Source organism: Stenella coeruleoalba, assembly GCF_951394435.1.
Source record: "Stenella coeruleoalba genome assembly, chromosome: 1".
Taxonomy (NCBI): Eukaryota; Metazoa; Chordata; class Mammalia; order Artiodactyla; family Delphinidae; genus Stenella; species Stenella coeruleoalba.
The window spans coordinates 74,905,039-74,924,570 of record NC_137169.1 but is presented as its reverse complement, the minus strand read 5'-3'; the positions used below and the strand labels follow the sequence as shown (position 1 = coordinate 74,924,570).

The 19,532-nt window shown below is 34.4% G+C and overlaps 1 protein-coding gene across 3 annotated transcripts in view; it reads left to right on the top strand.

The window, feature by feature from the left end:
- ZNHIT6 (zinc finger HIT-type containing 6) overlaps positions 1–19,532 on the top strand; it is a 58,080-nt gene that overhangs the window by 26,794 nt on the left and 11,754 nt on the right. For 2 of the 3 annotated variants that reach the window (XM_079924123.1, XM_079924125.1), the window contains exons 6-8: positions 4,079–4,147; positions 5,577–5,657; positions 7,052–7,129. In XM_079924123.1, coding sequence (XP_079780249.1) covers positions 4,079–4,147; positions 5,577–5,657; positions 7,052–7,129 — 228 coding nt within the window. The remainder of the gene's footprint in view (positions 1–4,078; positions 4,148–5,576; positions 5,658–7,051; positions 7,130–19,532) is intronic. The other variant, XM_079924124.1, reaches the window with a different exon arrangement.

Below are 19,532 nucleotides of genomic sequence, written 5' to 3'. Positions count from 1 at the left end.
TCCACATATTACTTTCTTGAAACTGTGGAAGAAAATGATCCTTAATAGTTTCTAGTAAGCAAGAGTTGTTAAATAAGTGTCCTATATTAACTCATTAAAATCAAGTATAAAACATATTTATTTTCATCATTTAATACTTACATATATAAGTATTTCTCAACTTTTTTTTCATTATTGCCTCCCAAGGAGGCTTTTTAAACATTTTTCCTTAAATTGCACCCCCCCGATATTTTGATACCACAGTTATACTCTATATATCTGTTTATGTACAGGCGCCCTCTAAAGGGCCACAAACCATTATACTGTCTAAGATTTTTTTTACCCTCCTAAGAACCAGTTTTCAGCCTTTTTTGGGTGATGCTGCCCCCGTTGAGAATGCATGGGGTATGTGTGTGTGTGAGAGAGAATGTGTGTGTGTGTGTGTGTGTGTGTGTGTGTGTGTGTGTGTGTGTGTGTGTGTTGATATTTGGGGGAGGAGGAGAAAAGGCTTTGCTGTGCATGAATAGTTACTTCAGTTTCGTGGCACTCAGAGAGAAGGGGTCAGTTTTTCTGTTACTTTATCAGGTTGTCGAGAAGGGAACATTAGATTTAATGATTACCACCATTACTTCACCAGTCTATTATCAAACTCTAAACATAGTGCCTTGGAGTGCCTAAGTGACCGAGAATATTCTGGGTACCGTATTTCTGTTCTTGAGAATGTTGATAAATACGACAAGGACACAATGACATTATTACAGTTGAAAGCATTTTATTGAATTTAGGGAATAGTAGTCCTAATGCATTAAGAACAATAATAAATGTTTAAACCTCTGTCCCAGTGGTTCTCAAAAATAGTGATTTTGCCTCCTGGAGGACATTTGCAATATTTGGGAGCATTTTTGGTTGTCACAACTAAGGGAGTGGGTGTTGCTAGTGGCATCTCATGGTTAGAGGCCTGGGATGCTGCTGAGCATCTTGCAATGCACAGGACGATGTACCTCCACCCCTCAAACCATAATAGAATTATCTGGTCCAAAATGTCAGCACTGCTGAAGTTGAGAAACCCAGCTTTATCCTAATGATTCTATTTCTTGGAATCTATCTTTAGAAAATAATCCAAAATACAGCAACAGTTATGTATATGCCTAAAGGTACTCACCGAAGCATTCTTTAATTTTTTCCTTTACAAAATCTGTCCTTTCAGAAAACTTATAAGCAAAAAAGAGGGGGACTCAGAGTTCCCCTCATAAGTAATGTTGTTGGGATTTTGATGTATGTGTATTTTTTTAAGTGGGACATATATCACTATATATACTTATGAAAAATGAGAAACAAACTCAATTCTTTCAGACTCAGGAAGAGATTTAGTTGCCTGTGTCAGGACCACATCAATTTCAGGGAAACTAAAGAACTACTTTAGAGATAATTAACTCACTCATTTCAGGAATTGTTTATACAACACCCTTCAACCTCTTTGTCCACTCTTACTTAAATCTTATACTCTGCATTACTGTTCTCAAATGCCTCTTATACTACCATAGAGTAAAAAAGTACAGGCAGTTTTTCAATGAAGTTAACTTTTAGTTCTGTGTACCAGTTAAAGGTAAATGATGGTCCCATCCCTGAGGATATTCTTTTATTTTTTTCTTTACTGTGATTTAATATGGAAGAACAAGAACAAATGGTAAAAAAATTGGAAGCAATCATAAATGTCTATCAGTAAAGAGTAGATAAATAGATTTTAGCATTCTTCATGCAATGGAATACAACGTAGCAGTTAAAATTAATGAACTAATTTACGTGTATATTCGTAAATCTCCAAAGCATAATGTAAATGAAAAGCAAAGCATAAGATATTTAGAGTATAACACTGAAATAAATGTTGATATCACACAAAATACTGTATTATTTATAGATATGTGTGTATATATATATATATATATATAAAATCATGGATGACAAAAATAAACACCCAACCTCAGGATAGTAGTTACCTCTGATGATGAGAAGAGAATTGGATCAAGGAACAGTAAAAAGACTCATCAACCATATTAATAATCTTATATTTCTTAGAAGAAAAGTATCTCAAGCATATAAATATGGCAATATACAAGTTGGTTAAATCTGACTATGGTTACATTAAATGTTTTTATTCTCTTTTTGTTTTTGAAATATTGCAACATCATATTTTTTTAAAACTAAATGTACTTTTCAGATTTGTTCATATTTGAACTGAGGCCAAATACAGAAAGATTTTTATAATAGTCATAATTTAGCAATGTATATATAATAAAAGTAATGAATGATTTCCTTATAACCACAACTAACTACAGCAAATAAAATTATTTTCAAGGGCTTTTCTCTCTTTGTTTTTGGAATGTTAAGTACTTTCTGAAGGTATTTAGGGTCTACTGAACGTTAAGAAAGGTGAATGATTCTTGAAGTTACTCAAGCAATGGTTGGGGTAATTGAGTATGATTTACAGTTCCACAAGATGACAAGTTGGTCAACTTTTTTCTTCCCCATGTAACTTATCAAATATATTTAGAAAGAAACCATATTGTACATTAAGATTAAAAAATCAGTTTATTTCATAGTAAGAGAGAAATGTGGTATCTCTCAGCCTCTTGATAATGATACTACGCGATGCCTGTTTCACAGATAACAAATATTGCAAGGTGTTTCATTTTAGAAGACTTCTTTGTTTAAAACCAGTAACTTTGTGGTTTGCATTCAGATTTTTTTTTTAAGTTTTTTCCTCTGAGATTTTAGACATCTGACCTTTAAATTAGTAAGGGGTGCTTTACAACTTTATTCTATCCAAAAAAATATTAAACTTAACATGCTTGTTTCTTGTGTGATAAGTGGCACTATCAACATAACCGTAATCAAGCATATTTTTCTCTAACTAGTGCTCAAAACTGTCTTGTTATTAACCAAATCTGTGATTAATTACCCTAATAGAAGGATTTTTACTTGATTTTATGCTAGTTGTCCTCAGACAAAAATTTGCTTAAATCATATAAATGTTAGGTGGGAGATACTCTGCTAGATTGTATTAAAAGAAAATTATTTTAGATTTTGGGCTCGTGCTGCTAAGGGATAGTTTTATAGGAGATGCTAGCCATTGCTTGGACATACAGCTGGCAATTGACTTGCCAGTGGGTTGTTAGAAATTTCTTCTAAGTAAGGAGAATGTGTAAAACGATCATGTAATGAAGACGTTTAAATTTCTGTAATGGATTGACTATTTTGAGCATTAAATTTTTTAAAAAAGGAATGGTGTCTAGTGTCACCAAATTTAGATATGTTAAATAGAGCATATGGCTATTTTTCTAAAATCACACATTTAGTGAATTATTACTGTTGATCCTGTTATCAAACCAAAGTTTAGACTGAAAGCAAAGGGACTAACTCAGAGTGCATTCTGCTTAGCAACCAACTTGTCTCCTGTTTTGCTACTGAATGCAAGTACTCATGGCTCAGAAGTGTATCTGCAGCCAGCTGGTCTCAACCAGACAATACTTCATTCACCTAATTTCCAGACTAGTCAGGCAGAGACATCAGCTCATTATTTTTAGTCACGAGGAAATTTATTTGTAAACTTCAAGCAGTAGCAAAAGTGATCTCAGAAGCCCCTGAACTATGAGAAATTGCCTTCTAATTCAAGAATGCGAAGTCCTTGGAATTTCGAACTGCTCTGCCTAATGTTTTTTTCCTCTTAAAACCTCTTGCAAGTATATTGTTTAAAAAACATAGCCTCTAGGGCTTCCCTGGTGGCACAGTGGTTGAGGGTCCGCCTGCCGATGCAGGGGACGCGGGTTCGTGCCCCGGTCCGGGAAGATCCCACATGCTGTGGAGCGGCTGGGCCTGTGAGCCATGACCGCTGAGCGTGCGCGTCCGGAGCCTGTGCTCTGCAACGGGAGAGGCCACAACAGTGAGAGGCCCACGTAAAATACTTTTTAGTAGAAAAAATACGTTAAATTCTAAGAATACTTTTAGAATTATTATCTGAAAACAAAAATTCAAGAAATCAGTTTTTTGTTCAGACTTTTATTGTCTGCCTTGATCTCCACATGATTATTTTCTGTCTTAGAAAACGACATTTCTGTTGGCATGTGAAGCTCCAGTTTCCTCAGAGTCAAGCTGTGTATGTAGAAAAAAGGTATAGTATCACGACTGTCTGTTAAGAACTCACTTGTTTTCATTTTGTCTCCATATTTGAAATAAACTGTTAACTTAAACGTGATGTCAGTAGTAGACTGGATAACTAAGTGTGGTATATTCATACAATGCAATGCTACACACCACTGAAAATGAATGAACTACATCTACACATATCAATGTGGATGAATCTCAAACATAATGTTGAATGAGAAAAACAAGTTAAGGAAGAATGCAGAGTATGATTTTCATATGTAAATGTGAAAAAAATGAAAGTATACTTTTTAGGAATACTTTTAGTGGTGGTAGAGCTCTAAGGGAAATGATTAGCACAGAAATCATGATGGTGTTTACTTCAGCATGGGGACAGATGTTAAGGAGAGCAATGCAGGGAGAATCAAGAGGGCTGAATCAAGAGGAAGAATCTTAAGCAAGGTGGTTATATAGGAAATGAAAAATAAGCCAAAATTCTGCTATGATAAAATTGCTGCTATTAACATCATAGTGTGTTCTCAGAAAATACATGATTTTAGACATGTATATATGTGTATTCATAATTGGAAGTAATTTGCGTAACAGTTTTTTTATCCTACTTTTTTCATATTATGAGCATTTCAAATGTCATTTAAAAATTTGAATGGTGATATACTATTTGATTCCTTGGGTTAGGAAAATTTTAAGTTGGTTTTTAAATAATATCTTTAGCATATATTCACATTATGCATAAATGTCCTCTCTTTGTAATTGTCATATGGATTTTAGGGAAGAACTTTCTTATTTAAGGTTGCATACCAGACTAAAGACAGGGAAAGGACTCATATTTTACAGGTGGGATATGTAGCACAGTAGTGTATATGAATATGTATAAATGATTAAGGAAAATCGCTAGTTCAAAACAGTGTCTTAATTTTGTTTCTACAGCTTTATAGTATAAAACAATATGCATACATACATACAGGAAATTTGGTAAACCTAAAATGCTTTGTTTCCAGGGAGAGTAGTATCAATTTTTTAACCTGGTCTTAGGATTTAGAATAAATAAATTTGAACATGCACTGAAACTAGCATCATCTGAAACCTTTTTTTCAGATTTTTGATTTCTGCAACTTTCAAATCTACTTCACTGTGGTATCTTTCTTTTCATCTTTGAACACAGGAGTGTGTTAAATGAGGCTTTGTATTTTTATAATTGATTTATAGGGAACTTCTCAAAATATTATTTTTAAGACTTGTTAAATGTGTCCAAGAAGTGTTTTTGAGCTTTTTTCCTAAGTAATTTTTGCTTAAAAGGATATTATATTTTGCCAAGACTAAAATAAAAGGTCTGTGTTCAGTTATTTTTTTAAAGCCACAATATTTAGTAATTCTAAATTAACACCTTTAGTAGAAAATTATAAGTAATAAGTTTTGTTTTTGTTTTTGTTGGGAAGAGTACCAGATGATAAAACTATTAATGAAATCCTAAGACCTTACATTGATCCTGAAAAGTCTGATCCTGTAATTCGTCAAAGGTATGTTTCAAAAATCTTGTAACTTTCTGAAATTATTAAAAATGTTGAGGTATTTACTATATGCATATTTATTAAATAAAGCCATGTCTTTATTAGAGTATAATGTTTCTGTACTGTTTACTTTCTGTCCCATTTCCTTGGTGTGTACTCAAGGCTTTGTCAGTCAGAGATGATGCTCTGGGTGAGGATTTTGGTTATAGTAATAACAGCAGTACTTAACACTGTTTGCTGCATTCCAGACTACTCTTTGAAGCTTATAATAATAAATGTATTAATTCATTTAATCCTCACAATAACCCTTTAAGGTAGATTATTGCCGTTATATCTATTTTACAAGATGGGGAAACTGAGCCTTAAAGTGGTTAAGTGACTTCACATGGCTAATAAGTAGGGAAGCTAGGATTCAAATCCAGGTGGTCTGGAGTCAGAGTCTGTACTCTTACCCCTTAAACTAAACTGCCTTTCACAGTTGAACTAAAAACTCTGAAAATTGAGTTTCCAAGTAGTTAAAGACAGGAAATCCTATTTCAGCCAAGTCTTCATAAAACTGAGTAATACACACTCTGCCTCCTGTCCAGAAACACACCATGGACAAAAATGGTTAACATAGCATAGTGGAAAGATTCAGTTATGAATATCTGGGTTAGAATAGCTGATTCTGTCCCTTATTAGCTATGTGACCAGGAACCAACTTACTTCCGCACCTTAATTTTTTCCATCAGTAAAATGAGAATGATGATGTTTACTAGATAGAGTTGTTACGAAGCTTGTAAAAAATTACATACATACAGTTCTAGTACAGAGTCTAGCACGTAGTAAGCAGCACTCAAAAAAGGAAACTATTAATATGTGAATTATTCATGTTTCTGAGCAGGAATTTCTTTTCACCGGGTGATACCTGCTTAGGTTATGAATACTTGTTTTGGTTAAAATTTGAAACTGAGTGGATTCTGAAGTGTCTGATTCAGTTCTAGTTAAATCTCATCTTCTACTTTTCATAGAAAGTGGTGCCCAGACTCAAACAAATCCATGTCACATATCAAGCGGTGTCTCTGGGACCGCTACCAGAGTTGAGTTTCTTTTCCTCATTACCGATAATCTAATTGTTAATTGCTGGTCATATATTTAACAATAAGACAAAATACCTGCCACCAAATTGGATACATTTTTAAAAAATAAGTAAATTAGCAAGATTAATCTGTACAGAGAGAAGAAAGGTAATTTTTAAAACAGATCCTTGGTTGAAAAATATCTTTAACACCGTTTCTGTGCTTGGATAGATAAATTTTAAGTATTATTAATAACTACTCATAGATGCTTAGTTTCCATAGGCACAGTTTTAAAATACACTAAAAATCAGTTTTGCTTCCTTTAATATGACATTTTTATTTCAGGTTGAAAGCCTACATTCACTCTCAGACTGGGGTCCGAATTTTAATGAAGGCAGAAAATATGCAGCAAAATTTAGTAAGGTAAAATTGCTTCCCTTTCCATTTCTTTAAATGTTTTCTAATTCTGTAACATAATTAAGTAGCTTGCTTAGCTTAAGTGGCTAGTTATTATGCTAATTATCTGGCAATCAACAAAGCCTAGGCTTTTAAAAATTACCTTCAAATTAAAATTTTTAAATAATCACACTTATCATAATACAGGATAAATTCAATTGAAAAATCACCCTGGTTAGAATATTTTAAAGTAACATCATGTGCAACTGAAAGATTTTTAAATCCCATTTTAACTTATTTCAAGAAATATTCTGTACAACAGAGTTCCAAAGTTCAAGTTTTTGCTTTTGGAAATAAAAAATTCCTGTGATGAACTGACCATTGTATATATCACAGTGAAAAGAACTCTACATAGAAATGTGAAGAAAGCCAGGTTCTAAGAAACTATGTGATTTGAGAGTTTTAATATCACTGGGCTCCCTGTTCCTTCATTAATGGAATGATGAAGGAGACTACACTAAAAGATCTCTGAGAGTCCCTTCAGTGTCTGCAGTTATGTGTCATTACATTGAATTGCAAAACCCTGATCTTTAATGTCTGTGATGCTTTCCCTGTCTTCCATCGTTTCATTAACAAAACTACTAGATCCAGTTCAGACTAGATAGGATTGGTCTCATCTGCTAGTAGAGCTTAGAGATGTAAGCATCCAGGCTGTGAAAGCAGATCTGGGTTTGAATCCCAGCTGTGCCTGCTTCCAGTTATGTTAACTTGAGTAAATTACATAGCCTAACTTGCCTTCGTTTCCTCATCTCTAAACTGGAGGTGATGATAATCAGATTATCATGAGAGATTAAGATGATTATTTAGCACATGGTAAGTGCATGCTTTTATTATTTCTTCTATTACTATTACTACTACAGAAGATAAATGGATTCTTAAAAAAGTCTTCTAAAATTCAAGGAAACCAAAGTTGTATGTGATAAAAGGTAAATGTAGGATACAGAATATTTTAAAGTTTATAATATAGGGCAGACTGCATAGGCCCAGATAGCATTCATTTTTGACTTGGAAATATGTACTGTAAATCTCCGAAGAGGGGAAGGGAATGGCGATCTCAGCTTGTCCTATGAGACAGGGTTTTCTAGGAGAGTGACAGAAATGCATGCAGCGTGACATGACCCAGAGGGGAGCATTTGGTAAAACTGTTTTGGGCAGTTGCATAGAAGGAAATGAGAACATAGAAAGACCAGAACACAGGAGGATACTAATAAGACTGGTAGGTTTTATTTTAACAAAGAACCAAAGAGGATAAACCTTCACCAAAAAAAAAAGGTTAAAGGAGCGTACTGCAGTGAGATCAGATGACCTAATTCTAGACACTCAACTTCTCTGGGCTTCATGTCCCTTTAAGGTCCTTTACTTTCTCTTATTTTATGACTTTCCTTCTTTAGGAACCCAAAAAGGACTTTGGTTGGGCCTTGGGTTAACCTTCTTAATCCCCAAAGGGGAGGGAATGATAGATTAATAAAGTAAAAGATAAGTGGTATTGACTTTAAGGAATACCTAGAATAGGCTGTTTTGTTCCTAAACCTGAGCCAAACTTAGTAACATGAAAAGTACTCTGACTTTACCTTATCTATGTAGAAAACATGTCTTCCAGATTTCCCCATTTGAGTTGTTTACTTGAACTCAATGATATATGAAAATACCATCAAAGAAGAGGAAGCAGAAGTATACAACCAAGATCTAAGAATTTTGTATTTAAAAATTGCCACCCTATTTAACTTTGACTAGTGATATTATCACTTTAAGGCAATAATAATGTTAGAAACTCCAGTTGAGGTAGCTTTTATCATGAAGGTGGACCTAAGTTGGAGTAAGGTACATCCTTATGTTTCTGACTGTTCAGTCAGCCTTAAGGTATAGTTATCCTAATTTCTACAAAACTTCCTAGTTTTATTAGGATTTTCTAATCATGAATAATGCAAGTAGATACTATGGAGATACATTTAGAAATAGTTTTTTTTTAATTAAAGATTTTTTAACCAGTGTTCACCAGATAGTACATTCATAGATAGGCTAAGATGAGCATTCACATTTGATTGTATGCTTAATCACAGTTATATCATTAAAGGGAAGTACATTCAGAGAACATCTAAGTAAGATTATTATAGGTTATAAAATGTGGGCTTCTAATTTAAGATAAGGAGAATTTTATTATTTCCTGAAAAGTACTTGGAAGGTAGAACCATGTATTTTCCTTGTGGCTTTCTGATTTTAAATGTATCATATGATTTATAGCATTCCGGTAAATTCAGAGTAGAGTCTTTTTACCAAATACTTGGTATTGCCAATTTCCAGTGGTTGTGTTTTCCATTCTTGAAGAGTTTATGACAATTGTCCCATGATATACCTGATCAACTAGAGCAATCTTAAATGTTTCCCAGGCTTTAGCTTTGCCATATACAACTTTTATTTTTAGGTTTAGGTGATCATAGAATGTATGTCTAACTCTAAAGAATTTGTTGCTGATCTATTTCAGAGTTTTCTTTCCAGAATACACAGGGTTTGAATTTGTATCTTCTTATAAAAGTAAATATGTCTTCTTAAGTAAATCCATTCATTCATTCAGCAAACACTTAGTACCCATTGTGGTCCAGGTGTTGTTCAAGACATTAGGCTGATAGCAGCAAGCAAAACCGTTCCTGTCTCTGTGGAGCTTACATTCCCAGTGGAGGAGAATTCATGTAAGGTACCCTCTTGCCACATCATTTCTCACCAGCTTTCTGTTCTCAGAAAGTAAATGAGTGTTTTGAGTCAGAAAAGCCTATGTTGGTAACACCAGGCACCATCAGAGGCAGCCATTGTATTGCTGCTAACTTAAGTTATTACTGACAAGTTAGAATACTCCCAGCTTTGATACTGTCCATTTAATTGTAATTTTTCAAATCTATTGAATTTTAGACCTATATTTTACTTATTAATAGAATCATTTATTTTTCATGAAGAAATTCAGATACATTTTCTATTTTTTATGTTTACTTTGCTGCTTTGATGTTTATATAAGATCCTGATTTTGATAAAGATGTGATTTAAGCTATTGTGGGATGATTCTTTCCAGATTTACTCAAAAGCCATTAATTAAGCACATTTACTCTCCTAGGCATATAAATAAAAATTGGGGTTTATACAAGACTGAGTAGGGTACAGTTCTGTTGTAGCAGAGAAAACAGACATGAAGTAAAGGTGACTGGGGTACCTGGCATGGATCTGTCTTCTGAGAGATGGAGGTAAGGCCTGGAGAGGCTTAGGGCACATTGAGTTTCAAGTAGAAGTGGCATCATTTTCTCAAACGTTATTTTCAAAAAGAATGGCCTTTCTATACTAATCCCTTATTACTAAGCTCCCTTCAGAGTAAGATTATATCACATTCCAACAAGAAATAGTAACTCCTTCCAGAATACATAATCTGTGGAGAAGTAGACCTTATTTTACTTTAAGAGGTTCCAGGTTAGACTTTGTAGACCAAAAGTTTTACCATTACAAATACTAAATTTATTAAATCACTACTTCTCAAACCTAACACAAATTATGAGATGTTCCAAAATAACCTTTTTGCTCTTATCCAAAAACCTACATCAAAGTAGATTTTCTATAAATTTGAAATAATGTTATAAATTTGATGCAGACCTTGGAAAGTTACTAAGTTTCTGTTTTCCCATCTGAAAGAGGGGATCAAAACAAAGGTATTGCACTGTTGTAAAGATTGCTTCCAGATAATGCATGTCAGCTACTTAGTATGGTGCCAGGCACATAGCAAATCAGTCTCAGTAAATATGTATTATTCATGTATTACAAGTTGCAGCATTTAGGTCAACATCTTGCTGAGTTGACTCAATGAATGTAAGAGTTTTTGTTGTTTTAATCCTAGAAATTACTTTTCTTAGTATCAATAAAAGGAGGAAATCTCTTTTTTAAAAAAAGTTCTGTGTGGCTGGCAGTTGACTTATGTATTACTTTTTGAAAAATAATGGCTTCTTTCAGCCAAATGATTTCTTATACTTCTGGGAAGTACTCTAAGTTCAATATTAGCTATGCTCCCAACAGGTCACTCACCACTAACCACAAGGGGGCAGATACCCAATCATGTTAGTTTACATTTCTTTTGACATAAATAGTATTGGAAGAATATGAAGCTTCAGGGGCTACTTTATTTAAGATGTCATCAACTGTTATCTCTGTACAAATGACTCCCAAATCTAGAGATATTTTCAACCTTTCTCCCAGACTTCAAATGTTAGTTTGCATGTATCTTCACTTACACATCTCATTAAATCTTAAACTCAACATGTTTAGATCTCATCACACCACATCCATTTGTTCCTAGTGTGTGTTTCTGTGTGTGTTGTTTTAAATGAGGATTAAATGGACTGCTGATGTACCTGCCATCTAGTAAACAGTCAATAAATGTTGACAGTCATTCCTTGTTATTGGCACTGTCATTCTTCTTGTAAGCAAGGCATATGACCTTAGAGCCATCTTTCACTTCTCCCTCACCACCCTGCCTTACGTGGTAGGCCTCCATATGAGCCTTCTGTATGTTCTCTCCATTCTTTTGAGAAGATTATTGTTTATCAGTGTGTACAGTGGAGCTTATCCCTTCCCCCCAAATGGATGTAATCCTTATCCTTTGAGCTTCAAAAACTTCTCATAGGTTCCTGCAATCCTGTCTTATATTTTATCCCAATAAAACATCCCATATGATGATAAACTCCCTTTTGAAGACAGTGGCTGCCTTAGGCATCTTCATCTTTATATTTTCTGCAGTGCTGAGTCAGTGACTTTCCCATAATAGGAATTCAGTTTTAATTTTTTTAATAAGTAGTGTACTAATGCACTTAAATATATGTGTGCCTGCTATGTGCTAGGTGTTGATACCACTTTAATACTCTAAAGCAGGGTTTGGACAGCTTTTTTGCAAATGGCCAGACAGTAAATATTTTTGGACTTGTGGGCCATACAGTTGTAGTTGTCAATCCACCATTGTAGCACATAAACAGCTATAGTCAATACATAAATGAATGGGCATGACTCTAAGACTTTATTTACAAAAACAGACAATGGGCAGGATTTGGCCTGCTGACCATAGTTTGCCAATTCCTGCAGGCTTCAATTCTCAATATGTAAAATGAAAGAGAGAGAGAGAGAGAGATTGTTAAAACTACCAAGTATAATTTAAAGTTTCTTCATGGATACATGTATATGTATGGCTGAGTCGCTTTGCTCTGCACCTGAAACTATCACAACATTGGTAATCGGCTATATTCCAATATAAAATAAAAAGTTAAAAATAAATAAAAATAAAAGTCTTCGCAGTCCATTAAAAATAAATAAATTAATTAATTAATTAATTAAAGTTTCTTCAGAAAAAGTAGCACCTGTTCAGAGAACAGGCTTTCTGATATGTAACCTTGACCTAAAGTATCAATGGGTTAAGATTGATCAAGTCTTGGACCTGCTGTATAAAAAATAAATAAAATTCAAAAATTCCAAAAAAAAAAAAGATGAAGTCTTTATTTTTCATTTATTCAGATAATATTCATTGGGCACCTTCCATGTGCCAGCACAGCACTAAGCACTAGGAACACATAGACATCTAAAAGACTAGCCCTCAAGATGCTCACAGTCAAGGAGGGGAGATAGGTGTGTGGTAATGTTACAGTAGATATGTGCTTAATACATATGGCATAGCAGGTGACCAGTGGAAAACACGGGCATCTTTGCATGTCAGTTTTTGATTGATGCACAGACCAGTTGCCTTTACTCTGCTTCCAAAAATTGGCATATAGAGCCAAGAGTTGAGACTTTAAACCCAAGCCAAATTAAAGCTTTATCTAAGCTTTGATTTCATGCACGTCACAGAAGATTATTACTCTTTTTGGGGGGACTACCCTATTGTACGTGCAGATTCTATTAGTTGTTTCCTGCTGTGCTGGTTGTAGTTAATCATTTTGGAACACTTTTTTCTTTTTTTCTAAAAGGCAACCAGCAAAAGAATGAGCTATTTCTCTTGGATGATTTTATTTCCGTGCTGAGAGGATTTTTTTTAAATAAAAAACTGAGGTTACTTTACTTTCTTTGGATCTGTAACATGAAATATTTAAAAATCATTCACTCTGAAGTTAAGAGGTAAGACACTTTTTCCTACGCCCTTTTAGAGAAATTGGTTTCTCTAAAGGCCTCAAGTAAGACCCACCTGACGTCTTTTTGACTTTTGCTAACACCCACCCACCAGCAAGCAAAGACCCCCTTCTACCTTAAAGCAGAGTGACCTCCCAGTGCACATTACTTGCTCAGATTCTGACTTCCTAGAGTCTCAACTCTGCCTGCAAGATACCACCTCTCAGACTTTGTTGATTCTAAGAGTCTAGTCTCTTGCCTGCCTCACCTCGTAGTCCTGCCAGGTCCCTCCTTGCTTTTCACCTAGCCCGTACCCCTACTGGCCAATTTTGCTACCTTACCATAAGCATCTCTTCAACTGATCATTTAACCAGTATTTCTTTTCTCAGAACATTGCTTCTCAGATTTCAGTGTCCATCATAATTATCTAGGACAGATGAAAATGTTGATTTTCAGCCCACCCTCAGAGTTTTTGGTTTAGTCAATCTTACCTAGTACCCAGAAACCTGCATTTGTTAAAGTCTCTGCCTCCTGAGGGACCCTGATATAAGTTATCCCTGGGACCACACTTTGAGAAACACTGCCGAGGATGATAAAATCCTTGAGGACATTTTTGAATCCCATACAAGTGTCTAGCATGTTTTCTATATAATAAATATTTGGTAGATGTTTATTCAGTTGAGTTGTTGAAGTTGTGTAAAGAAATATGTCATTTAATATTAGGATGAATTTTTGAAGTCAAATTTCTACATCCTTAAAGATACTAGTCTGTACCCTTTGCCTAATTGAACTGGAAGTAGAAAATTAAGTCTTATTTCAGGCTTACAGAGAATGATTGAAAAGTATATTTAAAGATACTCTAAATAGGAAATGTATAATATATATGTTAAAAGTTAGGATTTTTAAAAAAATATCCTGCCATTAGAACTGAAGACCTTGGAAGTTAAGATTATTTTGATAATAATGGTACAGAATTAAATATATGTTAGAGAACATTAAAGGAATTCCAGAATTTCTAAGAACAGCATTAACTACTTTCAGATGCCTTGTCTTATATAAATAGCCAGAGACCATTTCTGCCTTTTAGTTAGATCCCTTGAAAATAACTGTGATGAAGGAAGGGTTAGTGAATAACAGCAGTGTGCTCTCTAGATGAGATTACTTAAACTTCCTTTTGTTTTCCTTCTGGAATTTAATTCTAGCAATGAGTTCTGCAGAGATAAATGCGGGAAATCACTTAATCTAAGAGTCAGTTGTAAACAGACTTGCATGTAGTAGAAGATGCCATCATCAGCACTCACCCATCACATTAAGAAATGCATTTCCAGTAAAGTTTTACTATAAATGTTTGTAATATATTTGTGTTTTGATCAGTTTTGTACTAATAATAATTATTCAATCCAGAAGAAATTTTAACATTTAAAGCCTTAAGGTCATAGGTAATAAAATTAAATTTTTAGCTTACATACACATTTTTGTTACAGAGAAGTGTGATTGGGCTATAAGTAAAAGATTTTCAAGCATAAATGTATCAGTATTTAGGATAAAATTCTGTGGAGAATTGGAATGGAAATACAATCAAGGAGAAAAGGAAACTATATAAGATTTCTAACTATTAAGGAAGAACTTGTTCGTGCAGTTTTTAAATTGATGATACTGGTACCATTCCCCTTTTACTTATTAGATTCTAGTGAATTTTTATAAGAGTGATGTAACATTTTCATTCTAAACCATTAATATTTACACTATACCATAAATTATGTTCTTTATATCTATTTTAACTTGTGAGTAAAGAAATTAAATGAAATTTCAGATGTCTGTTTTAAAATCTATAAAAGTGTCATTGTTTTCTGAAATTATTTTTGGTTAGGTATAAGCAGGAAAGTGTGAAGAACCTGAATAAGTTTTGCCAAATACACACACAAAAAAATGTTTGCTGCAAGGGTGATTTAAAATCGGGGTTAAATCTAGAGGCTGATGGATGTCTTTATGGAACATAATAAGTATTAATGACACCCTCTTTTTTAATATATATATATATATTTTTTTTTTAATATATTTTTTTATTTTTGGCTGTGTTGGGTCTTCGTTGCTGTGCACGGGCTTTCTTCGTTGTGGTGTGCAGGCTCCTTGCTGCGGTGGCTTCTCTTGTCGCAGAGCACAGGCTCTAGGCACACAGGCTTCAGTAGTTGTAGCACACAGGCTCAGTAGTTGTGTCATGGGCTCTAGAGCGCAGACTCCGTAGTTGTGGCACGCGGGCTTAGTTGCTCCACGGCATGTGGGATCTTCCCAGACCAGGGCTCGAACCCTTGTCCCCTGCATTGACAAGCAGATTCTTAACCACTGCACCACCAGGGAAGTCCTAATGACACCCTCTTATTGATTATCTCCTACTGTATTTTAGGTACTTTGTTAAGCATTTTATATACACTATAATTATGTTACACTGTACATACATTATACATTATAAATATGCTTAGTTGCACAGAGAGCCCTGACTGCAGCTTTGTAACTACTAACTGGTAAAACCTAGATCCAAACCTAGGCCCACCTGTCTCCAAAGCCTTTGCAATATAGCACATGCCACTCAGCGCCATAAATGACCACAGTGCATGTTCTTAGATTATGTGGAACCCAACCCCAGTTCTTTGTTATCCCTCTTTGGGATTATTGATTGTTTTCCAAAGTGAGAATCAAGATCAGGATGAGTACATGCTCAAAATGGTTTTAACTTTTGGCCACATTTTGGACATAGACTCTAGAACAACGGAAGCAAGGGATCATTTACGGACTAGAAAATGTTAGAATCAACCTGAAGAATGTCCGCACACATAAAGAAAATATGTAGAGCAGGGTGCTAAATACTTTTATCATCTCAGAGATGACACGTCCAGTGATGGAATGGGTTTCATATGTGGCATTCTGCTTGAGGCAGTTTTATGATAAGACTTGTAAACTTAGCTCTAGGGAAGTTTACTCTTAGGTAGCTCTAGGGAAGCTGAAGCTGTACCAGTTGGCAGAGCTGGGTGAGTGAAGTTTCAGCTGCTGTGAACTTGAGAAATTTAATTTGAGAGGCTGTACTGAAAAGTAGATCCAAAGTGATATGATGGTCAAATTCTTAACAGATTATAAAGACTACAATTTCCATAGTAATGATCTCATTTCAAATATATACTATTTTGATCATTGATTAAGGGAATTATGTAAAATATAAAATGAGAGTTTTCTCTAAAAACTTGGAAAATAAATTTTAACCCTCAACTTAATCCACTAAATTTATCCATTCTAGTTATGTTACATAATAATTTATATCTAACTTTGTATACTCTTCAGAGAGAGTAATGACATAATTAATTGAAATTTCTAGGTGATTCAGATACTTCATTTTAGCCAAAGTGCTTCACCTTTTCAAGCAGACCTCTCACTGAAATTTATACGTACCAAAACTGTATGAATTCTATGTGTATTCCCTTATCCTCTACCTTGTATAGGTACTTTCTTCCTAGAAATCCTTCATCTTTTCATCTCTAGTGAATACCTAATAGTTCACCATTGTATTCCCAGTTCCTAGAACAGCATCTGGTACATGGTAGACCTCCCTCAGTAAATATGTGTTGAGCGAGGAATAAGCAAACAAACAAAGGGTTGAGTGAAGAACTCAAAAGATTGGCTTTACAGTTCTAACTCTGCATCTCCTTGAGCAACCCTGAGTAAGATACTCCTCAGGGCTTCAGTGCCCTCACCTGGAAGACAAAAAAAGTAGATTAAGTTCTTTGTAACTCTAAAACAATATAATTCTATGGTGTAGTTAATTCATGAACTATTTAACTAACATTTAAGCAAAAGTTTTTCTGAGGAACGTGATCATATTTTCCAAAGTGATATACTTCCTAATAAAGAGTGAAAATGTAAGAGTCTGTACTGATCAGACTCCTGCATTTAGTCTAGCACCAGAGGAAGCATATGTTTTGTTAACAAGAGTAAGGCTAATTAAAATTTCCTATGTTAATTAGGAGAAAATCCATGGAGGAGGAGGGATTTTAAGACCCAATTAAGGAGGAGGAGAGCTAGAGTTAGCAAATGAAGTGCCTAGATATTATAGGCACTATAATATTTGAAAGAACATTTGGAGGTGAATAAGGGACAAGAAAGAAAGTTTATTGAGTATCTACTTAGCTTTAGATTTCTATCCTGACACTTATCCCAATGAAATGTGATAGTTTGTTTGTTGACTGGCACTCCCAATAAAATGTGGGGTTTATTTCTATGAACTTCCATTACCTAGCAGACTATCTGTAATGGTAGACACTAAATAAATATTTGAGGAATTGATTGATTAATGAAGCTAGGCACTGTTCACATTTTCACATGCATTAATTCTAATGAAGTACATACTATATCTCTACTTTACAAGATAGGAATCTTAGGCTCTGAGAAATTGACTTAGCCCAAAGAAACCAAGCTACAGTTACAAAGCCTGGATTTGGACTCAGGTCTTTTTGGCTTCAAAGTTCATGCTTTTTCTACTAACTAGCCCATCATATAGATCATGAAGATAATCCCTGATAAGTATGTTATTTCCCTGCTAAAGGTGCTAAATTACCTTTGAAGTATAAAGTCTTATTACTAATATCAGTTTGGCAAGTTACACTTTAGAAACATTTTCACCTGTTACATTTAATCTTTACAAGCTAGCTGATGAGTAGATAACCTTTCCATCATTATACTGATGAGGAAAACTGAGTACCCTTGAGGAGTCACAGCTTCTAAGGACCTGTGATAAGATTGGAACCCAAGCCTTCTGGATTTAAAAGTAATTGAGCTTACTAGTGAAGATAAGGAAAGCCTGAACAAATAGCACCTAGAACAAAAGCCTTGTAAGGCCCTCTTTAAAGCATGTTTTAAAATGTGTAATTAGTCACTTTATTTCACCGCATCCCATACCTTTTGTCATCAATAGACGGGATGGTCTGCCAGCGCATTTCTGACCGTAGAGCTTTCTGAATGGAGGCATGTGTCTGTGCTACCCCACTCATGACTGGTGCCCCACGTCAAGTATGTGGAGCCCTTGTTTACACATTTACATAAATTACGTAAAAGTCCCAAAACAAAGTGCAGCAAACCACTAATTCAGTTACTGTTATCTTTTTAATATGAAAACTAGAGAAATTAGGTAAGAAAAAATTTAACTTTGACACAATCTACTTCTAATGTGACGTGGACAGTCTGAGTTGCAAAAACTGTCACACAGGAGTATTTGGAGAAATTTTAAATAATACCTTTTACTTGTAAACAGAAGAGTTAAAAAACTCTCTGACCCCTGTACTTAGTTTGGTTTTATATGTTTTAGTTTGAATGTATGTATCTTTTTTCTCCTATTCTGGGTCTTCATTAACAATCTGGTTTCTTTCTTCCTTTTCATTTGGATTTTAAAAGCTAGTTTGTTCACTTAATCTGTTCTCTTTCTGCTCTATTAAAATAAGTTTAGTACTTTTAAATTACTTATTTTAAAGGAATTTGATAAGTATGAATCTAAAACATGTAGTTTATAATACATTCAGGAACCTTACTGAATTCAGTTAATACCAAGATGAGCCATACTTTATAAATGTTTAGCTATCGGATAACAGTAAACTGATTTATATTAAGGTTAAGTTTTTTAAACAGCAAGAGATTCAACTGTGTACGTTTGGAATCAGTTAGTTGCACTTTTAACCTAGAAACCTAAGTTAAGAAATAAATACAAATGACTATTAGGAATATTGGTTAAGTGCTGCCTTTGGCAGACAAATATCAAAACTTGTACAATTTTAGAGCTGGAGGGATCTTGATGATCACCTCATCAGATGACCTTATTTTATAGTGGAAAAAATTCTGTGGCCTACGGATTGCTATTAGATTGTTAAATTTGGAGAAAATTCAAATTTAGTTTAAGTATTTTATTAGGGGATAGAAGGGGAGATGATCTAAGGGGTGCCAGTGATCAGGTGGCAAATAGAATGGTTTGTGACTCCTTTTTTTTTTATTATTCTCTGTCTCCTTTTGAGTTATGGGAAGTTAAAAAATAAATCCTAATTTGCTAATGAAGTGCAGAGAAAGAAGTTCAAGAACTTGGCCAGTTTCTTTGAAAGTTAGTAACAGAGCCAAGATTAAAAGCATACCCTTGAGTATCAAGACAACTTTTATTTGTATGATGTCAAACACTGTAAACACCTGTTTAGCCTACTGAGCTATGCTGCCCTTACAATGC